Source organism: Papio anubis, unplaced genomic scaffold (genome assembly GCF_008728515.1).
Source record: "Papio anubis isolate 15944 unplaced genomic scaffold, Panubis1.0 scaffold186, whole genome shotgun sequence".
Lineage (NCBI taxonomy): Eukaryota > Metazoa > Chordata > Mammalia > Primates > Cercopithecidae > Papio > Papio anubis.
Genome location: NW_022161867.1, coordinates 76,512 through 103,544, shown reverse-complemented (window position 1 = coordinate 103,544; position 27,033 = coordinate 76,512). Strand labels below are relative to the sequence as shown.

The window sequence follows — 27,033 nt, the reverse complement described above, 5'->3', positions numbered from 1 at the left end:
TATTCAGTAATATTTGAGTGCTTGCAAAGACTTTGCAAGAGTAGTTATTGTAGTATAGTAATACTTTGTTCTTATATGTTAATGTGTCTTGCTATAATTTGAGAAATCTTGATAATTGAGTGAAGCCTTTCTGTTTGGTTATTGTTTGAAATTTCTAAATTAACTGTTTGAATTTTACTTCTTTGATATTTCTAAACTGTGTGTTAACGGCCAATCCAAGAACCTTCTTTCCAACTAGGGAATCTGGGGATTTCTCTGATCATGTGTCAGGAACAAGTTTTGCTTTAGCACCAACTTTGTTTCCTTTCTTATTTTCTATAATAGCTATTAGTGACTAGCTTATTTTGTTTGTAAACATCTATGTCTTTTGGTAAATGCAGATATAACACTCTTAGGCATCTCCTGAGCTTGAGTCAGGCTAAGGTTGAAAGAGGTACTTATTTCTTTTCCTCTTGAACCTTTCCCGTAATAGCATCAAGAGTAGTTGCAACACTGGGGAATGCCGAATCTCCCATCCGTCCATTTCCACTACTACCTTTTAGGTCTTACATTAAGCCTGAATACATGGATTATTTATTATTATTTTTTTAACCTCTTTTGCTTACTGGGACATGTCTGTGAGCTCTCCATACTTTATTGACTTCCTTTAATTGATGAAATTTCACAAACAACATACAACCTATTTAAACTATTCTAAGAGTAAATTCTAAAATCCTGTCAGCTGAAGACATCTACTTCCATTGTATCTTGCTCCTCATTTTATTCTTCCTTCCATCATCTTTTAGCCTCAGCCATTTCCTGTTAGTTCTTACTTCCGTACCTTCCTCTTTTATCTCAGTGTCTGTACTTCTGTTTCCCTGATTTTATATTGGTTATTCACAAAAAGCCAATTTGAGGGTGATGTTGATTTTTAGAATTTCCATGTTTGGGGATATTACGTACAAGACAAAAGGTTTGATAATAAGTAAGATGGGAGTAAGTGAAAAGGACAGGAAATCGAGTCAGTGCATAAGAATGATGTAGGTATGAGTTCGGAGCTAAATTCTTAAGCTCTGGCTAACGGGGAGTGATAGCATTTTTTGTTCCCTTGACAAGTTCTGAATAATATTGAGATTAAAAGTTATGTTTTGCTATGATTATTGAATTACCATGAGAATAAAAACTGGGAAACAGAGGTGAAGATGCTGAGGTGAAAGATAAGGTAGGAAAGGAATATTTGTAGGAGAGTACGGTGAGAGCGGCTTGAGTGCTAGAGTTGTAATAATTTGAATTTATCTCTGTGTATCTTTACTCTAGCAATTATTATGCTTGATATTGGAAAATAAAAATAAGGATAAGAACAACTGTCATGTTATTGGAAGCAGTGATTGGTAGAGGATTTATATATTTATATATTTAATGATCAGAATATAATTTTATACAGTTATATATGTATAATATATTTATACAGTGGCTAGAATTTCTCAGCTAACTAAATATATACTGAAGCAAATTCTGTTCTTTGGAAACTTATGTTATCTGTATGAAAATAATTTTATGTTTGTATATTATTTAATTATATAAACAAATTAATTTTCCCCCTTCTTTCTCAAAAATGATTATCTCCTCTTCTTTTCCTCCTTTCTCCTCTTCTCCTTTTCCTTATGTTTTTGAAACAAAAACACAAAATTCCCAAATCCCCCCGTCCTTTCTTGAAAATCCAGGTGGTGGAATGGGTGGCATGAACAGTGTGACTGGAGGAATGGGGATGGGACTGGACCGGATGAGTTCCAGCTTTGATAGAATGGGACCAGGTATAGGAGCTATACTGGAAAGGAGCATCGATATGGATCGAGGATTTTTATCGGGTCCAATGGGAAGCGGAATGAGAGAGAGAATAGGCTCCAAAGGCAACCAGATATTTGTCAGAAATGTAAGCAAATAAATATTAAGGATAATTGAAATTCTTTTTTTTCTTGTATATGTGTTACTAATACCTCTTTTCATTCTAGCTACCTTTTGACTTGACTTGGCAGAAACTAAAAGAGAAATTCAGTCAGTGTGGTAAGTATGCAAATGACTGCAGATATGTTGATATTGATTATGGAGGAAAATTGGTTTTAAACTTTTATACGCTGTGTTTAGACCTTTGCCTGTCCAGATGCCTATTCCTGGATAGTCTTGATAGTGGGCCAGGTCTAATTCCACTTCAAATAAATGAATTATTTCACTATCTTTTGACTTAGAACAGTGCTGTTACTACTAGGTAATAACAAGGTTTAGGTAACAAGGTTTAGGATATATCATATTATTGTTTTTTTGTTAATAAAGATAGGACTTGTTTTATTACCTCATTTTAAAAAGATTAATTGTTTGCATTAAAATTTTTTTTTTCTCGTGAGAAACATTAATAAGTGGTATATTTATTTCCTTGTTTATAGTATAGTGCCACTGCACTATATATAGTGCTTTGTCAGCATAACCACCTGAGATGCTGATGTCCAATTGATAAGGGAGTTAATAGGTGAGACCCATTCTACATACACTGTATTCCTTCCCAACACAGGAAACCTAGGTGGTAGCATACAACCCACTGCCAGGAATGCCTTGGACATGGGTACATTTTGGTTGCCCTTCTTATTCTTTTATAAACTGTTCTTAACCATAATGATACTACTTATACAACCTTAATGTGTTCCATAAGTCTGTGGAAGATTAGGTGGTTTATTACTTTTAAAAAAGAACTTTTTATATACCATACTTACTTTTGTTACAAAATATCTTAATTGACTAAATTCTCACTTTTTGTTTCTTTTGCAATAATGGGAGAATTCATGTGAGTGTTATAAAGTAAAATATTTTTTGCTAGTATTAATATTTTTCTGCTATTGCATGGAATCTCAGAGACTGTAGTCACAATAGGAAGTTACATAAGGTAACATATATATAATTTCTGAGGTCAGGTAGCATATAGATAATTTGTGAGGTCTTGAAGGAATAGGTTTAGTGTTCTGTCACAAAATAACCTTTGTGGCCGCTACAGAGATAATATTATCTCATATTTCTTTATGTCTACTCCTTTGTAGCTTTTATTTATATTAATAGTTATTTGTTCAAGTTTTCTTCCATCCTACATGGAAACTCTTGAAGGCAAGAACTGTCTTTTTATCTTAGCTCCTTTTGTTGCCTCTGTACATATAGTAAGAGTTCATGAAAAGTTTATAAGTTAAGCATTCTGGGTAGATGTTCATTTATTCAGTAATTTATTCATTAAATCCACAAACATATTTTTGGCAGTCTGCTAGGCACTAGAATTTTGAAGGTGAAAAAAGTCAGATACCCTCAAAGAACATACAACATGAATTTGTCTAGGATATTCTGTTGACTCTCTTTCTTGATCATCCTTTTATTTTGCACTAATCAAAAATTCAAGAAAAAGTTGTTGAAAACAAGTTAACTGGTTGATAGTCACCATTAAGAGAAAGCAAAATAGTAAAGTGACATTGAGGTATTGGTCTTTGCAGGAGTGAGAAGATCTACCAGAATGAGTAAGCAGTGTCTGGCAGCAGTGTCTGGCCATGAATCCTGTAGACTACAGAGGAAAGAATGTATATAGGGTCTTAGTGAAATACATCAAATGACAAGCAGTGGCAGCAAGTATAATCTCTGTTGATGTTGTTTCAGTGAAAAAAAATCTCCAAATGAGATATGACATTATGTTAAAAGTAGAAATGAAACTTAGCAAGATAAAGAGAAAAGCAGGACAAAGAAATGACAGTGAAAAGGTGACCAATGTTGAGTTGACTGTTCTTTATTCTTTGTAGTCTGCTTTCCTTTCGAGGTTAGATATGAGCAAGGCTTGCAGCAAACTTCAAGTCTTTGGTGGGCTTCTGGTTGGAGTGGCCTGATGACCTGAGGACATCAGCAATTGCAAGACATTTTTTTGAATGGAAAAAGCATTCTAATCTACATAGAAAATTTTTACAGTATTTTAGCCATATAAAATAATGGTTAAATTATTATTCTTTGCTTTGCTATTTTTGCTCTATCCTTATAATCCTTTTTTGATTATAATTATATTTTAAGATTAATGATTTTTTGTTTTATCAATTCTTTTGTAAAAGTCTCTGACTCTTAGATTTTATATTAAGATAATACCATATTTACACAATTCCCAATATCTCCCTTATTTTTAACCTTGAACTACATTGATGGGAAAGAAAGTTATAATAATACAGAATTAAGTGTCCAGCTATTGACAACTATACAAATTATCTAGCTAGTATGAACTGAACCATCCATTTTTCTGCCATGTCACTTATTTATAAATCTTTTTCTTAGTATGAGACATTTCTGTTTAACATGCTGCAAGCCAGTAATGGCCTCTTGGGCAGTAAAAGGCAGTCTTCTGTTGTTATTCTTCTTCTTGTAAGCCCAAAGAGAGTAAGTATATTCTCTTGCTTGCTTCTTAGTAAAAATCTAGTAGTACTCCATGCATCACCCATAAACAATGTCTGTCAGTAAAGGGTACCACTGGCAACCCCTCTGCTTATAAATTATCTCTAGTGATTAACTGTTTTCGATGGAGTAATTACAAAGGCTGAGTAAATGTTATTTTATGGGTTATATTACCCTCAATAGAACATTTTCTCAACCTTTGTAATTTAGAAAAGATTGCTTTCATATCTTTCCAAATATAACAAGATGAGAAGTAAGTGAATGTAACTGCTATTTTCTAATTCCATCAAGCCCCTGAAGGTAATGTTTTTGACCCTAGCTGGGAAGATACACGTCTTTCCTGTAGCAAAAGAGATCTTTCTTTTTATCTTGCCTTGTATAATTCCTCAGAGAGATGCATTTTCAAAAAGGCTGAGTATAAATAAATTAACCTATTTAGTATTGGACCCCACATCATTTCAGTTTGTACTAATGGGGTCAAATGGGCATAGTCTTTTAAATGTGCTCCCATGTCATCTGTATACTTTAGCTGCATTCTGGCCTTCTGGATCAGTATGATGCAAGACTATAACATTTTAGAACTTCAGCACAAGGAAAACCCATTTTCAATTATTTTTGCTATAAACCATATAAATAGATATAACTTTGTTCCACAGATTTCCATTATGTAGTATTTCTACATCAGTATGCTTGTTAACTGCATGGAAAATGAAGGCTTATGGTAGATTTTATTGATTAAAGTACTTGCTGCTTCAAGCATTTTGAGTGGACTTTAGAATAACTTAAGAGTAAAAATGCAGTAATAGTACAAATGATATATGATGAGCATTTATTGATAGGCACTATCTTTCGTTTGTAAAGAAACAACAGAAAACTTTGCTTTTCTATTCCTTATATCCTTATTATGTTTTCTTATGGTAGAATGTCTGATTTTCCTTTTTTCATCCATGGTTGTGTTAACAGCTTCCTGTAGGCAGTAGATTTTATTGAACATTCTTTAATTTGGTCTATTTTTACATGTGTTTTTTTACCAGCATATCCCAAAATATACCCCACAAGATGTCAATAGGCTGGGTTAAATAAAACAGAAAGGTTTCTTTTACTGTGGGACGAATCTTTTTATTACTAGTATATGTAACAGCAATATGTTTGATTATTCTGTGATATTGATTTCTCGTGGCATACTATTTTGTCCTGTGCTGTTGCCAAAATAGCAGTCCTGTTTTTGTTTTCTTGGAATCGCATAAGATTATTAGATATTTAACTTAGTTGAGGAAGTTCTCAGAGCATATAAAAAGTCAGGCAGGTCTGATTTTAATCAGCTATTTGAAACTATTTTTTTTCTCCTGAATTATTTATCTTTAGAAAAGAAAATATTTTAGTTGCTGTTTTTATAGGATCAGGAAGAAACTTAGAAAATTTATAACTGTTTTTGGTTCTGTCCTGCTGGGATTCTTTTTGGGGGAGCAGTCTAACCATGAAACAAATATTTATGGGCTACTGTCCATATAGCTTGAACATCAGAACTGTAAGAAAGTTCAAGTATCTTAGCTGAGGGATCTTGTCAACTAGAAAATTTTTTAGGTCATTGCGAGGTCAGGAATTTGGAGGTCTGAGTGCTGATTTCTAAACTGAAAGGGACAATTTAAGAGAAACACAAAGAAGAGAAACTGTCCCGAAAGATTGAGAGACAGATTATGCAAGAAATAGTGACATATTTTCCATTGAGGTTTTGAAGAAGATTTCTTGCTTAGGTGAACTTTACTATTGCTAATAAACCTATGATGATCCGGATACTTAAGAAAAACTACATTTTTAGGTAAAATTAGGGTAAGGAAGAACCTTTAACCTTAAAAGTCCTTGAAAATCCTCCACAGTTCTTTTCAAAATAACTGTAAGGTGCTGTCCTTTACTAAGAGCTTCTTTAATTAAACTTGCTTTTTTTCAGGTACCAGCATTCAAGATATTAAGAGGACTCTGGAAATTGTGCTGCATTTATCTTTAAATTGTTTTAAAATGTGTTTTCCAGTTTCATTTTATGATGCTTATTAGAAAGTGTGATTGCTGTGTTTTTGCTTTTTTTCCCCATTTCGTTCCAGTTGTGGGCTGAATATTATTTGGATCTACTTTAACTATTATCATGTAATTTCTCTGGAGATTAGCCTATTTTATAACTTTTCAGAACACATTTAAAGACTATCTGGCATGTGTAACAAGATACTGGTTTTGTCTCAGTATGACATGTATTATCTTAGACCATTTAATTAGTGTTTAGTAGGTGAGCAGTTGACTACCAGTTGGTTTTCAAAAAGAAATGCAGTAATAGGGAGTGGATGAAAAAGTGAAAGTATAAAGTAGTCCATCATGTTATAGGTAAGAGATCAAGATTTCCACAGAAAAAAATCTTCCTTATGGATTGATATTAAAATTTGATCTTACCTTCTGGAAAGGGCTTATGCGGTTTTTTGACAGGCCCTCTTGTTTTTACCTTTCTCCTTTTTTTCCTCCTCCCTTTATAGAGCTAAATATGTCTGGCTGTCTGATTTGGTTGCCAGACTAAAATTAGCCCATAGTGATCTGGCAACTATAATATTTAAAGTCTTCTAACTTGATTTGTTTTGACATGTACATCTAGTGGGGAGGGAAATATTTTGGTAAGTAGTCACACCCTAAATTTATGACCTGTTTGGATTGAGTGACCATGTATTCCAGTTTGCCTGGGGATAGTCTAACTTTACATCTGTTACTTATGTGTAATTATTGATAACTCCCCTTTTACTCTCAAAAGTGTTCTGTTGTAGTGATGAATTCTTGTGGCCACTTTGTATTTTGATAAATGGTATTGATTTACTTCAGATACCAGTCTCTAGAGTTAGCAATGATATAACTACATAAGGACAGGTTTCTGGTTTTCTTCCTCTTTCCTGAAGCTTCTCTGAGATTCTCCTTGACATCACTGTTTTTACCTTTATTGATTTAAATCTATGCTATCTTTTCCCGTGACTATTTCTGTAGCATATTTGGTGCCATTCTTAGACTTTGAGCTCAAATTGTGGTATTGAATAAATGGCTTTGGCACTGTGGTTGCAAAGCAGAATTAGTGGGGCCCTTTGTAGCCTGATAGAAATTAGATTTCTGGTCAGTTGCACTTGTTTGCAGGGGATAAAGGAGTGAAATGAGGATAAAAGGGAAGGAAGAGAGAGATTAGGGAGACTGGGCAGTAAGCAACCATTTATTCTAAAAATAATTTTGTTTAAATGTGTAAGTTTGTCATAGGGCATGGTGAGTTGGTGGCATTTTGTGCTAGCTTGACTTATTGCTCATACAATTAACCTCAGGAATTAGGGATTTAACATAAATAAAATACATTAAATCCTAGGAAAATCTTTCCTGATTTCAATTTTGTATATTCTAATATGTATATATTTATTACTTTATATGAATTGTATTTTACTCCAAATATAATGCTTATATTATTTGTTATTTAAAAAAATGATGTTTTTAATCAAATTATCACAATTGGCTATGAGGAATTTCAAACCTATAAAGTGAAATAGAACTCATTTAAACTGACTAGTAATTCTGTAACTTTTATTTTACAGGTCATGTAATGTTTGCAGAAATAAAAATGGAGAATGGAAAGTCAAAAGGCTGTGGAACAGTCAGATTTGACTCCCCAGAATCAGCTGAAAAAGCCTGCAGAATAATGAATGGCATAAAAATCAGTGGCAGAGAAATTGATGTCCGCTTGGATCGTAATGCATAATTTCAAGCCATGGTTGGAACATTCCTACATCTGTTTTGCTGAATCTCCTAGTAAAAGTCATTTTTTTTTAAAGTAATATTGTATGCTTACAAAAGCTGTAAAAATGAACTTTTAAAACTCCCACCAGCTTTTAACAGTATAATGTTAAAAATATACTGTAATTTTCGTTAATCTCAAGTTTGGGTTTTTAAAGACAGCAAGTCTGGTCATTCAGTTTAAATGAATGGTTATACTGTTTTTAATGAAATAAGCCATTTTCTTGTTGTTTTCAGTACTACATAGTTGGATTTGTTTGTTCTAGTTTCTCCAGTTTTTGTCAACTTATTGTATGGTAAAACAGATTTTTTGCCCCCCAAAAACTTCTGTTTTATAATATGTAATTCTTCATGAAAAGAAAGGGCTCAGCAAAATTAGGATATGATTTTGGTTGGTTTTAAATTACTGTAAGTTTTAGATTCTAAGGTTCAGGATTTTAAAAATTTGATTTAAATGAAGAAATTGATTTTTCTCTCTGCCCCTCCCTGCCATTCATATTTTCTGCATAACACTGTTAATAATATCAACCTCCACAGCCCCTTATTTTATTATTTCCAATAATTCCAAGTTCATATAGAACTGATAATGTAGCAAGCCCCAAGTATGATAATAGGCAGACTATTCCCAACTTTCTGTCTAGTTTCCAGCCATTGAAGTGAACTGCTAAAAAAAGAAAAATAATTGAAACGTTGAGAGAGATGGTTGTGTAAGTTAGTCCTCTGCTGTTTACTTCTATAGGAGCTGATCCATTTATAAATGCAGTTTTAATAAACCATGGAATACCAAGGCACAACATATCAAACACATTGGATCCCACGATGTTAGACATAGCCATATCTCCTTTCCCTACAAAAGAAAAGCATATTGTTAAAATGTGCTTACCAATACTGTATTTTATTAATTTTCATAAGAAAAGAAACACTGGATACTTTTTTGTTGTTGGTTCATTTTGGAAAATTGTTAGAGCAAAAGTCTTACTGAATTTGTATTTTTAAATTTTTCTTGGGTTAGTATTTAAAGTCTTAACATTTATTTAATTATATTTATTAAACCATTTTTCAATAAGGTATCTAGCTTACTTGTTGCTTTTCATTGTAATTTAACATGGTCAATTACTATTTAATGCACATTTCAAATGAATATTATTTGGGGGATTAGATTGTGTGAAATTAACCTGCTATTAAATAGTAAACTCTTCCTCTTGAGTCACTTTTTTTTTCCCCTTCAAAGTATATTACTGAGGAAGTAAACTTTTTTTTTTTTTTTGAGACTGAGTCTTGCTCTGTTGCCCAGGCTGGAGTGCCATGGCGTGATTTTGGCTCACTGCAACCTCCGCCTCCTGGATTCAAACAATTCTCCTGGCTCAGCCTCCTGAGTAGCTGGGATTACAGGCGCATGCCACCATGCCGGGCTAATTTTTTAATTTTTAATAGAGATGGGGTTTCACCATGTTGGTCAGGCTGGTCTCAAACTCCTGACCTTGTGATCCACCCGCCTCGGCCTCCCAAAGTGTTGGGATTACAGGCGTGAGCCACCACGCCCAGCCGGAAGTAAACATTTTTAAAGCTACTTTTACTCATTCTAGCCATGTAGAATACCATTGCAGCTTGAGGGACTTAGTTCTTACCTTTTCTTGCGACCAACACGCTTGTAATTGTGTCTGGTATGCTTGTTCCTGCTGCTAATAAAGTAAGGCCCATTACTGTATCTGGAATTTCTAGTGTTTCCCCTGTAATAAACAGATACTTCAGGTTACAAATCTTAAAGAGTCACTAACCATCTTTTGCAGTTATTTTGGGTATTTCCTTCCTGAACAAAAATAAAATAGGCAGATTTAGAATTCAGAGCCAATATGTGCTTGCTTAGTTTTTTAGCTAGCAACATATTTGAATCAGGCTGGTAATTTGGGTAACCCAGGTAGCACAGATTTTTAATGACATATCTAAAGATGTGTGTAACAGCCAAAATTCTGCCAATGAGAAATTTTCCTGTTTGATATTCTTACGGAAGATGTTTATGTCCACCATTATCTCATCAGGGCTGTGCTGAATATTTGCTAATGAGAGTGATCATTCCTGCTTTTCTTTCTTAAAAATTTTTATTAAATTAGAGTTAAGCAAATTAATTATAGCTATCTTTAAGCTATAAATGTGTTAACATGTATATATATCATTTATTACATTCTACTTTAGTGATATACCTTAATTTAGTGGGCTTTGGCAGGGTGGGGAGGGGGAACATTCATTAATCTCTCAGGAAAACAAAACCTGTTTGTTTTCTACTTGAGTCTAACATATGGTCCCAATTTATTAATACTTCTGTTAAATTTGATGTCAGGTCAACATTGATCAGAAATGTATTTATTCTCAGAAACAGAACCAGAGAGAAGTTAAAAAAAGTTAAAACATATGTAACTGTTCTTTTAATGTTGTAATTGAAAACTTGGTTTAGCATCTTTTTTTCTTTTTCTTAAAATGCCAATTAAAATAACTTAATTAGAAAGTAGCTTATTTATTGCATGCTTACATATTGATACTGGAATTGGAATTGGTTAATTTCTATTACTGGCTTTGCTAGAATTCATACGTGCATAAATAACACTAATATTTATAATCTTGGGGGGCTGTTCTGTGATCTATTACATGATTTTTGCTCTCTTTTTATTTTCCTAATATCAAGTGTGTTCTGGCTGAGTGAATTTGGATAGATATAATATGCAAGCTAATTGGACTTTTTCATTTTTCTCATTAAAAAAGGAAGAAATAATCTGCTTTTTGCTGGCATACTATTCTAAGACTTACACTAATTTGGGAAAAGTCAAGGGTCAACAAATTTTTGTGTCTGTGAGGGGCCAGATATTAATTATTTAGGCTTTGCAGGCTGTATGATTTCTGTTGCAGTTACTCAGCTTTGCAAATGTAGTGTGAAAGCAATCATAGATAATATGTAAAACCTTACTAATAAAAACAAGCTGGGTTATTTTGGCACACAGGCAGTAGTTTGTTCACCTCTACTATAAGTTAATTTGGGTTAACCTTTGTAGGAGAAATTACAGATTATTTTTGTCTTTGTTTATAGTTTTTTTGTTTAGAGACTATAGTGGATTATGGCCAAGCAGCAGTAGTTAGTTAAGTCTTAATCATGAAGGTGGTAGAAACCTAGAATAAAACTTTTATACCCTTTTCACTCATTTCATAGTATGTTTGTAGTGCCATGTTGAAAAGTCAAATAAAATATAATCCGGTTAAGCAGTGAGCACCCATTGTTTTCCCAAAAATAGAGCTCCTTGCTTTTTTTTTTTTTTTTTTTTTTTTTCATTATGGAATGGAATTCAATATAAAGAGTATTGTGGATCCCATGGAATGTGATTAAATTATTAGCATAATAAAAAGACATCCTATGAATTTGATTTCATTTATAAGATCTCTTGAATTGTACCCCAGGCTGAATAACAGTGGAAGATACAGTTTATATATAATATGCAACTCACAAACCCAAATGATCTTGTTATAGTAATACTTAATCATTTTGTAAATGGTACTAATCTTCAGTCTTGCTGAAAAGAAATTTGCTGTGTAGCTAGACTACTTTGAGTGAACATATGCAATTCGTTCATATATGAAAATTTTCAAGTTGTGCTATTGTACTTAAAATACATACCAGTTATTGTGACCATCCAAACCAGGATATATGTAAATGCAGATATCCATATTGCAGACATGGAAAAGGTTATTACAAAGTAGTTTTTCCAAAACTTTGTTCTACAATCTGGTGTGGTTAGAAAAAGTAATGTAATAATAGGAAGGGATAATACCCAAAAAATTCTTTTTAAGTCTGCTTCAGGCATGTTGAAAACACTTGGTGGATCTGTTGTGGAAAAATTAAACACTTTTGAGTTTTCTCAAATGGCTAATTAAGTTATGCCTATTTAGAAAGCTATATTGAAATAAATTAGCTGTATCAGTTTTTAAAAGGCTGTTTAAAACATTTGAGTACCTCATTACTGATATTGCTGGTGAAAGAAACTAATTGAAACTTGAGGACAGACAATGTAAGATGTGATACTCAGCACTTCTTTATTTGGGGCCTTAAAGCTATCAAAATGTCTTGGACCATTCGCTAAATATATTATAGATAGTGTTTATGAAGTGTCAGTTGGACATCTCATGTGGATTGTCTTCAGTAACTTTTTGCTTAAGGGATTAACCTGGCTTCTAACTTGGCTACTCCAGTTGTCTCCACTTCACAATATTGATGATGCCTCTGCCTGCTCTATGTACCAGATAATGTATACTTAGAGAATATGAAATAATGATAGCATAATTTTTTTTATTAGGTTGCATATCCTAATTCTTATTGGAAGTTTTTTTTTTTTTGCCCTATTTCATTACTATGTTATTTATTAAATTCAGACTTTACCACAGTTCATAGAAAGAACCTTAAAATAGGAGGTAGTATATCATCTAAAATATAATTTATGAAAACTGAGTATATTACTTTATTCAATTTAATTTAGTAGAAGGATAATGATAATATATTGGATAAAAATTAGAATTTACTTTAAAATTGTTCAAAATTTGGCATTTACAAAATAATGTAATAATTGGATCAAATTATGTCAAAACTAATGCTAGTACAACAACTCATAAAAAGTTGGTCAAGTTTCAACCAATGTGCCATTAAGTAATATTGGATATAATTTCAACATAATCAAAGAATTTGGATTGGTTTTTTTGCGTTTCTTATTGTAAGCTTAACTTAGAGATGTGTACCTCTTACACCTGAAAGAGGAGAAGCTAAAATTTTTGTAAAAAGGGGGAAAAGTCATGTTCTAAAAGTTTAAGTAGTACATTAGAATAAGTACCCTCCTAAAGGCTTAATTAAAATTAGAATCTGTTTTGGACAACCACTTTATAAAAAGGTAACCCATGAGCTTATAATTCTGACCATAGCTGAATTTGACTTCCTACTGAACATAGTTACCTAAATGTTTTGCTACTGCTTTAAACAATGGCAAACCTCAACTGCTTCTCTTCTTTCTTCCAAACCAGCCCCTGTTCCTGAGTTCCCAGTTTTAATATGTGGTGTTCCCATGTTCTCAGTCAAGATTAAGACATAGGAATTGTCTTTGTTCCTTTTTCTGGCCCCATATAGTCTTGGTGATGCTTCCTTCATGTAGTCTCACATCTGTTCTCATTTATTCCCACCACTTTCACTTGGTCTAGGCACCTAGTAAACACATCAGCTGCTGTAACAGCCTCTTACCTCCTTGTCTCTTACTTCATATTTTAGTTTGGTAAACATCGCTTAGGGTAACATTACTAAGATAACAGTTCTAACAATTTCTCTCCTCAGAAACCTTCCAAGATTCTTAGAATAGCATTTAAGATTCTTCTTATCCTATTCCTTTCTACCTTTCCTCTTCTTCCTTACTATGCATATGCTGTGCTCTATGTGTTTTATCTCTGCATCATTTATGAAATAAAGACCTCAGTAGCTGCTACTTATTGGTCATAACGTCATGTCATAGTTAAAATCTTTCCTGTCAAGCAAGGCCCAATTTAAATGCTCCCTTCTTTGTGAAAATCTCCTATCTGTCCTCACCACATTTTGACACTGTCCCATTTGTGAACCACAGTCACACTTCATTTCTTTCTCTTTTTATGGTACTTAACGTTTATATTTTAGCTATTTTGTATTTCCTATGATACTGGAAATTCCTTAAAAGTAGGGACTTAGTCTTTATCATTTCTGAGTCTTCACAGTCTTTTTTGCATAAAAAGCACACCATACTTGCTGAATTGAAATGAAATTTTAAAGTTTTTCTTTTGTGAATAGACTTAATAATGGGCAAGATTTAGTGATTACCTTCAGAAACCTGACTAAGACCATGTAAACTTATAGAGAGCTGAGAGTAGCCAGAATCTTCATAAAATATTCCACTGTCAGTTCTTGATTGCCGACGAATGAATGGTTGACCTTCATCTTCCCATCCCATTAGTAGCTGTTGTTCACTTCTTTCCATAGCTTTGGCAAGACAGGTGCAGCAAGGACTGCATTTCTTTATAATATATTGGTTAATTTTAATGTCAAAACACAGCACCAAAACATATAATCCATATATCAAAAGCAGTAAAGTTCCTTCATACCTATAAATTAAGAGAAATTTGTGTTTTTAAATTAAAAGTGAAAGTCATTTTAGAGTTGATAGCTTTTGGGCAGTATTGATTGAATGATTTTCTAACAAAAGTAGCCATAGAACAATCAAACATTTCTAGATATTTTTTGTTTTGTAGATTTTTCCAAACTTGGTTACAGCATTATTATAAGTTTATTGATAAAAGCCGGACACTTCTATGTGTGTTTTTTTTTTTTTTTAAAAAAAAGATCAACAAACTCATTTTTACTTGTGGATTCCTTCCAAATGGTAGGTATAAAAATGCAATGAAAATGATAATTGGAGATTTTCAAAATAAATGTAAAATTAATATATAGTGGTGAACATTTTCTACCTCAGCTCATTGGCATAATACATTCCCCAAAATACATAATAATTATAAAATAATATAGTAACTGTGAAGTTATTTCAACTGTTCAAGTTTTCTAATATAGGAACTTTGTGTAAAATATTATTCAGAATATAGGAGGCTTTGGCTGGGATTTTTCAGTTTGTCATCATTTTTAATGATTTGAATGTAGCTGAATTTGGCTTATAGTCACAAGAAAACAAGATGTTCTAAAATATAAAATTATACCCTGGGAACCAAGAACTGTTTCCCTGTACTCTGGCAGTTAGCTAATGCCATTACATTTGAACCTTGAATTTACCTTTTATAGCCAGTGAATCTCTGTCTGCTACATCTTCTGATTTCTCTAATTGAGGAAGCATTATCTTGGATACTTTCACAGCCACTGTCCCTTACAGACAACTGCTGAATTCTAGAAGGATTTCTACTCTACCAACACAGTGTCTTAGGGACACAGACTAGAAGACAGGATGATTAGTTTAGAAATTATGCTTCTGGCTAGGTTTGAAGTTTCTTGATAGCAGATACTATGCTGTACTGCAAAGTTGTGGTTCTCCAGATGGACACCATTACATTTTTTTTTTTGCGTATTTTTCTGGTGTCCTCTGGAAGTTATGCAATGTGTAACCTGTGTAGCTGTGTTTTGCATTTCATTATCCCTTATGATATCTAGCATAGTGGTAAGAATCTAGTGGGTGCCTGCTACTTACTAGTTGAAAAAGTTTGTCTCTGTCCACTCAGTCACCACATTTTTCGTTTTCTTGGACCAGCTAGGCAGAGAGATTACAGGGAAAGCAAACAGTTTTTAATATTAAAAGCTAAGCATTGTTGGTTCTTAGAGGAAGGCTATAGTTTCTCTGAGCATCAGAAGTTTGGAGGAATTTAAAAAGACTTCTTTTACTTCCTCTACCATCCTTCTCCAGTCTTTTGTGACCATGATCACTTCTAACCAAGGCAAGGTGAGCGGTAACCCAGCAGAAGAAAAAGTCAACTGTTGTGGCTTTAATAGACAACAGAAGTTGGGAAACTTACTGAATAGGCAGCCAGTGGGGAGAAGGAAAAGTGATGGTCTCCAGTGACTAGTGAGAGAAAAAAGGAGACTGTGAAGTGACTAAAAAGAAATTGCAAACTAGTGAGAAGAATACAATCAGCAATTGTGATAAGGTTAACTCAGAGACCTGTTGGAATATGGTATAGAAGTGGCAGATTATATGAAATAATATTTCTGAAAAAAATTTTACTGAACCATCAGAAATTCATAAAATCTCTAATTTTTACATAAGAATTATTTTCAAGCTTACCAGTAAACGTGGTTGTCATATATTATACCAAGAACCGCTGCTACACTAATTGCGTACGCTGCACAGTCTCTGAATAGGGGCCAACATGATAGTGTTGAAACCTGTAATATGATGTTATTTCCATTACATTGTAACTTCAAGTACAATCCTTAGTGTAATACTAAAATTGTTTATATATTTGTAGTTAAATATTGTTATCTTTTGCATATTGCTTAGAGAAAAAAATGTAAAATTGTGTTCTAACACATGAACTTTCATAAATCTGACCAAGAGCTATTTGTGGATTAACATTAAATTGAATACATGCTGTTTTTCTACTGATTAATAAATTTGATTACACATATTATTAGTGCCCTGTTGTCCATCCCAGACGACGAACAGTTATCTTTAGAATTTTTTTAAGACAATACATTTTGTTGAATGGTTTTGTTACATACCATGTTAGATAGCAAGCCACAGGCAGCACAGATGCCAAGGAGATTATAAATTGCAGATCCAAGAATGGTGCTAATGCCAATATCTCCCTTTGTGATAAATACACCTATGTGCAAGATAGTAGCAGCTAAGTTAGTGTTAACTTGAAGAAAATAAAAATCACACTGAGTAAGCAAAAAGTATAAGGAGCAATATTTACCTAGGAAGGCAGTAACTAATTCAGGAGCTGAACTACCCGCTGCCATGAAAGTTGCGCCTGCAACATCCTGAGACAATCCAAGGGCTGAACATAAATGAAATGATTGTTAGGCCTAATAAAGTGAAAGAGTATGTCTTTACCACTAAACACAATAGATACTCAAAGCTACAGCTTCAATAAAACCACTAATATTTACTTAAAGTAGAAAAATAAAATACACAGATTAAGAGTCTAGTGTTTTGCTTCTTTATGACTTCATTACTTAATCCTTCTATAGAAAGGGTGAGGGAAGGCCAGGAGACTAAAGGGAGTATCCTGAGTGCCAAATACGGGGTTATTTGGAACCCAGAAAAGTGTTTATAGCAGGAGGGCTTGTAGGTGAGTAGCAACAGCATGACTTTGAAAATTAAGATAATTTGGAAATCCTAACCCAACTTCAAAGAAGAAAAAAAAGATAGTAGTTTTTTAGATGTGTAATGCAGCTGAACGGAGCTTGTTCACACATCTGTTAAGTCATTTCAACCGTCCATTCAAATTTTCTGGTATAGGAACTTTGTGTAAAATATTATTCAGAATATGGGAGGCTTTGGCTGGGATTTTTCAGTTTGCCATGCAGAGAATTTTTGATGATTTGAATGTAGCTGAATTTGGCTTATAGTCACATCCAGAGAACACAGATATTCTAAAAAAATTTATGGTTTCAACCTTGTCTAATTACAAATGAGAGAAATTACTTAACTAGATTTAATATTGTATAGTCTATTGATTTAAAACATGGATCTATTAAAATTTTCCTCTAGAATAGGAATATAAAAAAATACTGTAATACTACAAATAGTTTGTGTCTATCCACCAGGCTTACAAGCATGCAAGTTCATAAACTTTAGTGACTGACAAGATGAGAGTCTTAAGAAATTTTTTGTCCTTTCAATTTTAGGGCCAAGGGACCTACCATGGGAAGGAACAGAGAAAGCTTTAGGCCGAGATAGGTTTGCATAAGAAATAATCTCCAACCAGGCTTTACTGATAAACGAAAAACTAGCCAATAGAGGTAGCATGTCATACATTAAACTATCTACCCTAGGTCACAAAGTATCAAAGAACTAGAATTTGGGTTTTCAAGACTTGATGGCAACTCTTTGTTGATGTTTATTGTCATTTACTATACCTTCAGTCTTCCCAGATACTCAAACTCTGGTGTGCTTGGTTGAGTCCTTGTCACAGGTGGTTGGTATTTCCTTCTTATTCTTGTCTCTGGGACCACCTGTTGCCTGCACTCAGGTCGACCTTGTTCTCTAGTCTGCTGGGACTGCATTTGAGCTTATTGATTCCTTTTTGGTTTCTTGGTGTGGCAGATTGTATACTACAGCAATAGTTATGGTATTTTTCTGCTCCACATAGATTTCCAGAACCCTTTAATCCCCTACATAAAAGGTGATACAACTTCCTTAGTGTAATCACAGAACATTTCCCTTAAGCTACGACATGGTAAGTCCTACTACTTCGTTGAAACCCCCATACTGGAGAAACCTCATGAAAAGCCCATGTAGAAATAGAGATGTCTAAGGAATTGCTGCTGTTTCAGTCCCCAGAGTTTGAAACTTCACAGCCTAGGCACCAGACATGTGAGAGAGTGAGCTCTCGGATGATTCTAGCTCCATCCTCTGACCATAGCTGCACAAAAGACCCTGAGCGAGAACTACCTAGAGTAGCTCAGTAAACACCCAAAACCGTGGAAAGTAGTTGTTGTTTTTAGCCACTAGTTTTGGGGTGATAGTTAAGTCAGCTGGTGGTTCATTTATTTGTTGCATTTATTGAGTACCTACTATATGCCAGATGCCTTTTTAATGTGCTAGTAATATGACAGTGAGCAAAACAGACAAACATTCCTGCTCTCACAGAGCTTTCCTTTTAATAAGGGAAAGCAGATAAGATAAGAAAAATAGGTATGATGTTAGAGATAAGTTGCAAAGAGTAAAGGCAGGGAGGGGAGAAAGAGAAAAATGTCCGAGAGGAAGGACTGAAATTTTAGATTGGATAACCAGAAAGGACTTAATTGAGAAGATAACTAAAGACTTTGAAATGAGGAACAAGTCACTTGTCTACCTGGGCTAAAAGTATTCTATGCAGAATAAATGACTGCAAAGGTTCTGAGGTAGAGGCTAGCCTGTGTGGTGTAGAAACAGAAGACATGCATGTCTAGAATGAACAGTGTCAAGGGAAAGCAGTAGGTGATGAGATTAAAGGTAACAGGCAGATCATGTAAGGTCTTGTGGATCCTAGTAAGGACTTTGGCTTTCATTTTGAAAGATGTGGGAAGTACTTAGAAATCTGTCATCCATATACTGTCTGCTGATGATACCAGCTCCAGTCATTAATTTTATCCCTTGGGGTAATTTGGTCTGAGAGATCCAACCAGCCCTAATCTGAGCTATTTTGACACCTGAAAAACCATTGTGAAAAGTTCTCTTGGGGTGGTTAGAATTATTTAGGCCAGGCCCTCTATTCTGTTTGCCTTTGGTCATGTTGCTTGCTGAACATCTACCTGCAGTGACTAGTGAAGGGTGAGAAATAAATGATTTGTGTAGTTTACATTGTATCCTAGTGCTTTTGGTGTTGTATAAAGGAATACCTGAGACTGGGTAGTTTATAAAGAAAAAAGGGTTTATTTGGCTCATGATTCTTCTGACTGGAAAAGTTCAAGATTGGGCATCTGGTGAGGGCCTCAGGCTGCTTCCACTCATGGTGGAAGATAAAGGGGGAACTGGTGTGTGCAGAGATCACATGGTGAGAGAGGAAGTAAGAGAGAGAGGTGGGTGGTGCCAGGCTCTTTTAAACAACCAGCTCTCTAAAGGAACTAAAGAGGGAGAACTCACCCCCTAGGAAAGGATTAACCCTCATGATCTAAACACCTCCCATTACTCCCCACCTCCAACATTTGGGATCAGACGCTGTTTTTATTTTACCACAGAAACCCGATATAATAATGGCACTTAGGCCAATTATAACATGGTGGGTGATTGAATCTTTTTTGTTTACACGTTGTGGCACTGGCACCATAATCACCCTCATTCTGTTTTTTCCTGGTGGAAAAAAATAGTTATTTGGAAGTTTTCTAGCACATTCTAGAGAATTTATAGATTTAGTGCTGCTGGATATTACCATGAATTGTCTTTCCAAATCAAATCAGGGCTAGATAATATGTGGAAGAAATTGAAAAAGAACGGAATGCCTTATCGTAAAATAACTGCCCCAACACTGCAGCTGAATACTGAACAATCTTTGTTTAGCATTAGCTGAAGAATGCTTCATTAGAAAACTCAGTCTCAAGGTAGGACAATAGGTGGTTCTTTAGAAAAGTTTCAGTCTCAAAAGGCAGTAAGAATAAAGCTTGTTCCTATTCACTGCACTCAAATTATGAAAGGAAAGATTTTGTACAGAAGGATGGATAAAACTTAAAGGTATTTTAACAAATTATATCTTAATGTTCTAAGAATATTTTATAAAATGTTTTATACCTCTGAACTTTAGAATAGACTAGCTTTGTCTTCCTTGACCTTTTGGGTAACATTTCTTTCTGCTATAGTTTATTATTAAAGATAAATTTTTCTAGTTTTTTCCTCCCACAGCTATTATTCTTTTTTTCCACTCTAAAGGAATAATCACATATCCTGGAAGATATAGCAGAAATGTTCAACTTGAGTTTTCTCTATAGTTTTAGGTACCAACACATTGTTTATATAAAGCACAACTTCATGGTAATGAGCTGATTATGAAAATTCATCAGACATTTTCTTTTTTTTTTTTTTTTTTGAGACAGAGTCTCGCTTAGTCGCCCAGGCTGGAGTGCAGTGGCGCGATCTCGGCTCACTGCAAACTCCGCCTCCCAGGTTCACGCCATTCTCCTGCCTCAGCCTCCCGAGTAGCTGGGACTACAGGCGCCTGCCGCCTCGCCCGGCTAATTTTTTGCATTTTTAGTAGAGACGGGGTTTCACCGTGTTAGCCAGGATGGTCTCGATCTGCTGACCTCGTGATCCGCCCGCCTCGGCCTCCCAAAGTGCTGGGATTACAGGCGTGAGCCACCGCGCCCGGCCCATCAGACATTTTCTTAAATGTGTTCTTTTCTGTGATGCCATGTTAGAAAGTTTATAATGGTTTTTGAAAATCTCCTTCTGGAAATATGATATAGTAGGAAGAATATTAAACCAAAACTAAGACCTGGATTCAGCCCTGCCAGTAACTTGATATGAGACTTAACTTATTTAGACAAGCCTTATTTTGCCGTCTGTGAAATGGAGGATCAGACTACACAATCTAAGGTATTATCTATTTTTTTCAATCTTTACTCAAAGTTGTAGAATGTGAATTCTGTTTTAAGACTGTATACCACTTTTTAATTTTTAATTAAATTTCTTTTATAATACCTACCCCCCACCCCCAAGTCTACATTACCAAAATTTAGACTATGAAGGGGAAAAATAGAGGAATACTTTTATCATTGTATTTTAACCACTGCTATCATTTTAATGTATCTAGTCCTTTTCACAGTGGAAATTTTAATATAGTACAGCCATAGGCTATATGCAATTTGGTGTCCTCCGGCATCATTTTAAAAAGTCTGCAAACTTTTGTGCTTTGTGAATGGATTAGAGTTTTAGAAACAATCAAAAGTCTATCAGATCCAACTCTAGCAACTATGGTGAGTAGTCATGCTGAGTCATACAATTTAGGGTCCAAAACGAAGTGCAACAGCAAACTGATGTCTCTTTTATGATTTGCAAAACTGGTTCTGAAATTAATTTCAAAGGCATTCCTAGAAATATTTTGAATGGAATAAATGCCTAGAGGGGAGAAATAGTTACTGACAGTCAGGAATACATGACTGCATGTGTATACTCTGGGATGTTTTTAACAAGAAATAAGATAACTTGATTACCTTAATTTACCAACTCATATTCTGAGCAATGAAAAAATGAATTCTGAAACCTGTAATGCTTTTAAAGGCCCGATTCCACTGAAAAAGACTCTCCCTATCCCCAATCTAACAGCTATAATATTACAGTGGATTTCCACCTGCCCTTAGCCTATCATACGAAACATACTTCTTTTATACAAGACACTTTACCTCCAAACCTAACAATTACTTCATTGTTTGTTCCATAACTTTCCCAAGGCCACACAGGTAATAAATGCAGAGGTGGGAAGGGAACCTAGATCTTTTTGACACCAAGAAGCTGCCCTTTCAGCTATCCATGTGGGCAAAGTAAAGAGATAATACATAACTTTATTATTATTTCTTGTTCCTGCAATAGCATCTTGGTAAAATACTGAGTACCTAGCACTTATTTAGATCTATATGCCTGGTATAGATTTAGATGCAATCCAAAGGGACCACAATTTAGATCAGAGAAAAAAGACCAACAAAGAGGATGAAACGCTCTTAGGAGAATGAGTGTGTAGCAGGGAGGAAGCACTATTCTTAGATTCTTTGTTCTTTAGTAAAGCTTTTGCTTCTGTAAATTTCATGAGGATTAAAAATCAAACAATCCCCTGAAACTGTAGGCTATCCAAATGCCATACTCACAGAATTATTTGAATCCCAATTTTTTCAATTTGGAAACAATTCTACCTGGAATTAAAACTTGCATTTCTTTCTTATTGCCTATTTCTGAAACATAAAGTAGAACATAAGCAAATATTAGTCCAAAGCAGAGTAAGTGAAAATTTTTTGAAATAAAAAGTAAATATTTAAGTATATTTCCCCAAAACCTTATTATGATCATTTTCATGTAAGACGTGTTGTAATTCAAAGGTATCAGTGTGGTAGAGAGGTTATATCTAATTGAATGGTATATTAGCGTAAATTTTTTTTTAAAGTTTCATAGCTGGCTCACTGTGGAATTTGGACTCTATCAAGTGACCAATCTTAAGGAGTTCTCAGAGTTTTCTATGTATATAATTTGGAAAAATATGAAGAAAGCTGCTTAGAACAGTGGTTCAATACCTCTGAGATCCCCATTACATACCAAAAGGATATTTTGTTTTCATTTTATATCAGCTTTTGTGTTTCTAAAATTAAACTGCTTAAAGAGAGTAGACATACTGGTCCTATTTGGTCTTTAAGTGAATGTAGTTTATATTATATTTTTAATGTGTATTATATATTGGCTTATATTTAAATTCTTTAAATTTAAATTATATTTAAAAGTGACTTTTTAAACAATAAAAGATGAAGTAAAATGGTATAGATGCTAATGTAAATGAAATAAAAGGAACTTTAAACAGAATATTTTTAAATTTTAATTTTTATATATTTATTTATTTTGAGATGGAATCTTGCTCTGTCGCCCAGGCTGGAGTGTAGTGGCACGGACTCAGCTCACTGCAAACTCTGCCTCCTGGGTTTCAGCGATTCTCCTGCCTCAGCCTCCTGAGGAGCTGGGATTACAGGCCAGGTGCCTGCCACCACACCCGGATAATATTTGTATTTTTGTGGAAACGGGGTTTTACCATGTTGGCCGGGCTGGTCTCAAACTCCTGGGCTCAAGTGATCCACCCACCTTTGCCTCCCAAAGCACTGGGATTATAGGCGTGAGCCACTGCTCCCGGCCTAAACAGAATATTCCAGAGATATTTAAGGTATAGTTTAAAGTTGTCACATGGCTTATTAGATAAAATAACTGTTTTAATAACCCTACTTCCTACCTTGTCAAATAGACCTTACTTTTATTTACCTTAAATTTGGTGTTCAAGTTCTAGCAGCTGCACCGTAGATTTGGTTATTTGCTCCAAAAATACTTAAATAGGCTTTGGTATTCCCCATCTCCACTTTCATCTTTCCTGAGTAAAGGATTCTAACCTCTGTAGTCTGTTCTTATGTAACAATGAACATTCACTGAATGTTTTCTATGTGCCGTACTTGTGTAAGCAGTTCACTTGTGTTTCTTCATGCACTTGTCACACAACGCTGTGAACTGAAAGTTGTAATCATCCTGTTTCACAGCTGAGATAACAGAGGCAGAGGGAAGTTAGGAACTTTGCCCAAGGTCACAGTGCTAGCAAATGGCAGAGCTGGGATTTGAACCTAGGCTGTCTGGCTCCAGGGTGGACACTTTCAATTGTCTCTCTACAGGAGTGTGGCACTAGAGCATATGATGGCTGTGTCCTTGCTCTCCAGCTGTTCAGGGATTCTCAGCATTTGTCATAGACCATTCAGCAACTATATCAATATAGAGATAGAAAAAAGTAGAAAAAGCCCCAAGTAAACAATACCAGATATGACTACAAAGTGACATAACGAAGTTCTCAAACTAAGCAAGGGAATCTTAGGCACAGGTTTGTAAGTCAGGCTTACATGAATGATCAGAGACGACAAAGGCTGACTCGTTTTGCTTAGTCATTTGGATTCCTCTCTCACTGTGTCTCTGTCTCTCTTACTCTCTCTCATACACACCCCTCAGGGTATCCATCCTGGTAACATTCTAGAGTAGCACAACTGGTTGGGGATGAGGAAGCTCTCCCTAGGTTTATTCCTCACTCCATTGCCTCTAGCTCCTTTAGCTCTAACTTGGGGTTGGATAATGCTCCTTTTCTGAACACATCTTTAACTCTTTTCCCGGAATCTCCATTCTGTTTCCCAGCACAGAAGCCAAGGCTTTTCTGCAAATGTGAAATGCCCTGGATGACTAGAGCGTGATACCTTTGTTTCCCCTCTATAACACCGATTAATTTCATTTCAGCCCTCTTTGTTCAGAGAATTATCAGCTGCTTTTCCTATAGAACCTAAATGGAAAGAAAAAGAAGATAGGATTGGAGGAAGGGGACATAGCAACAGCATTTTCTTTTATTGGCTCCATACAGTTAAGATGGTGGTGAAGTGTCTGAGGTTGCCTAGTAGAGATACATGCTTTTCCAGCTTTTCCAGTGTTCGAGGGTAGAGGAGAGGGTGTGTGACTTTTATGATCATGAGCAGAGCAAGGCGAAGGAAGAAAAATCCTTGCTGGAAGCCTCTGGTGGAGGCAGCTGTAGGAGACCAAGACCAACATATGTAGGTCTGAAAGAGAAAGAGCACTGGTTTGACTGAGCGGAGGCCCTGCCAGAACACCAGCAAGAGGCTCTGCCCCCTACAGCTTCCAGCTCATCCTTGCACGGAGATGACAGTCCTGAGCCTCTTCTAGTCTTCACTTTGCTAAAGATCCTGCTGTTGGCCAAATGAGGAGTGAATGGGACTGGGGTGGGACAGGGGCCTGCCAATCCTTCCACTGTATTCTAGGTTGGAACTCAGTAAACATACCCCACAAGACATTATGACCTCATCTATGATGATTAAGTTCCACAGTCCTATATTATGATCTCATAATCTTCAGGCCTGGGAACTTATTACGAATAAGTGTCTATAGCATTGATTTACAATCACGTATAGGTTGCCAAAGGTCCAAAATGATTTTTGTGAATAATCCAATGTATTCTCTTTATTTTGTAATATACTTCTTCCATAGTAACTGTGGGTATTTGATATTTTTTGTCAAAATTTTCAGTGCTCTCGAGAGGAAAATTTCTTGTAAGATGGTTCAAATAGAACAGTTCTGAAACATCTATGTTCTGGTAGCGAATCTCAAACAAGGATGTGTAAAGTTCTATCACGTAGCAGTTGAGATCATGCTTGAGTTTTGGCATTAGAGAGATCAGGACTTTCTCTGTGTGGCTGTGTGGTCATGAGAAATTACTGACCCTCCCAACCTTGGCTTCCTCATCAGTAAAACCCAAACGTTAGTCCCTATTTTGTAAGGTTTTTGGGAAGACTAAGTGAAACCATATATATACACACACATATATAATGTTATGTACATTATATAAACCATATATTATATTATTATAAGATATATATCTTTCATCTATAATTGTATCATAAGTAACTGATAAAAAAATAACACTGTAGTACATTGTGGAATACTTAAGTAAACTGTTTTGAGGGTTATGTTAATAACTATTAGTTGACAAAATGAGTGGAACTATTATGACTCAGTGCTCATCAAGAAACTGGGGAAAGGCAAAGCACTTGCAGACTTTTGAAGCCCGTTTCTGCAGATGTAAACAAATTTCAGGAAAATTGTTTTTTATTGCTGATGTCATAATTTAGATAAGACCATGCTAGACCTTGAAAAGAGAATTAATTTATAAGTATTTAAAAATGAATTGAGCTAGCACTATTTCTATCTCATTTTGTTGCCAGTATTTTCAATGCTCAAGATGAGGGTCAATTTTTAACAGCTGAAGATTTGGCTGTGGCATGGATATTCATCAATCACAAATCTGTAAGAACTACTGTATTTCAGAGCCTGAGAAACTCACTTGAGAAATGCGTGTTTGCAGGTGATGTTTCAAAGTAATTTCACAAGGAGCACATTGGAAGTCATTTAGACATATTAAGTCACTTAATGAACATTATTTTGAAGTCATAATCTAAATTTTAATGCAGTAGTGTTTTCTACCGGGTTAGAAATGTTTTTTATTTATTTTTTACTTCTCCCAAGATAAATTTTTATAAATAAAATTCTTGATAGATTTAATTTTTCAGTCATGTCACTGTTCAGTTAAGTCATTGGAAATGGAAATAATTCCTTACAATTTAAATTTCTATGTTTTATATGATTAGCTTTTTTAATTTTTAGTTTTTTACATTTTTCTAATTTAAAGCGCAGTATTGGCATAAGAATGAACAAAAAGGTTATTAGAATAGAGTTGGGAGCATAGAGACAGATCTACATCTATATAAGAACTTCGTGTATGAAAATTGATCAACTTTTGGAAAAAATAACATTACATTCTATAGCAAGACAGATTCTTAGTGGAAGAAATAAATAAATGTAAAAAAAAATCATGCATGTAGAATAGAATATGGTGATTTTTATGACCTATGGATAAAAATGTCTTTCTAGTTATAAAACCAAAAGGAGAATCATAAAGGAAAAAATTTACAAATTTACTTAAAATATTTAAACTTCAAACTTCAATGTGATAAACACAAAATGCAAAAACAACAAACCATGAAAAAGCATATGATACGAAGTAATACTAGAAAAAGGGTTAATATCCTTGTATATTTTTAAAGTCTTGAAAATCAATAAGAAAAAGACAGAATACCCCTGATAGAATAAAAAAAATACAAAAGCAAAACCACAAAATTCAATAAACATATAAAATCTTGACCCTCATGAATAATAAGATAAATACAAATTTTATAAAATAATGTTTAAAGCAACTAAGGATATTTCACATATTTTTCATGGTTTTCTGGAATGGCTGCTGCTATACATTAAGGAGGTGTAAGTA

The 27,033-nt window shown here is 34.5% G+C and overlaps 2 protein-coding genes across 9 annotated transcripts in view; one reads left to right on the top strand and one right to left on the bottom strand.

Moving 5' to 3' along the window:
- LOC116268497 (myelin expression factor 2) overlaps positions 1-16,410 on the top strand; it is a 43,693-nt gene extending 27,283 nt beyond the window's left edge. For 4 of the 8 annotated variants that reach the window (XM_021940535.2, XM_021940534.2, XM_009210119.3 and 1 more), the window contains 3 exons: positions 1,704-1,912; positions 1,992-2,043; positions 8,040-11,643. In XM_021940535.2, coding sequence (XP_021796227.1) covers positions 1,704-1,912; positions 1,992-2,043; positions 8,040-8,203 — 425 coding nt within the window. In that variant the 3' untranslated portion in view covers positions 8,204-11,643. Of the gene's footprint in view, positions 1-1,703; positions 1,913-1,991; positions 2,044-8,039 lie in introns of those variants that run through there. The other 4 variants (XM_031661535.1, XM_009210120.4, XM_031661536.1 and 1 more) reach the window with 4 other exon arrangements.
- Positions 8,441-23,524, bottom strand: LOC116272760 (sodium/potassium/calcium exchanger 5). Its single transcript, XM_031661537.1, has 9 exons — positions 23,436-23,524; positions 22,286-22,369; positions 16,702-16,785; positions 16,505-16,608; positions 16,068-16,168; positions 14,108-14,388; positions 11,900-12,106; positions 9,867-9,968; positions 8,441-9,085 (listed from the first exon to the last, which is right to left on the bottom strand). Exons 3-9 carry the CDS (start codon positions 16,745-16,747, stop codon positions 8,763-8,765), a joined length of 1,164 nt encoding a protein of 387 aa, XP_031517397.1. The 5' UTR covers positions 16,748-16,785; positions 22,286-22,369; positions 23,436-23,524; the 3' UTR covers positions 8,441-8,762.
- Between the last annotated feature and the right edge of the window lie 3,509 nt (positions 23,525-27,033).

What these genes read in the sequence shown, in the direction of transcription:
- LOC116272760 (XM_031661537.1), bottom strand. Translation starts at nt 16,747, where the DNA reads ATGGCAGCGGGTAGTTCAGCTCCTGAATTAGTTACTGCCTTCCTAG. An exon ending in GTGGCTTGCTATCTAACATG is followed by an intron (nt 16,169 to 16,504) that starts GTATGTAACAAA and finishes ATCATATTACAG; the next exon opens with GTTTCAACACTATCATGTTG. An exon ending in CGTGTTGGTCGCAAGAAAAG is followed by an intron (nt 9,086 to 9,866) that starts GTAAGAACTAAG and finishes TTTCTTTTGTAG; the next exon opens with GGAAAGGAGATATGGCTATG.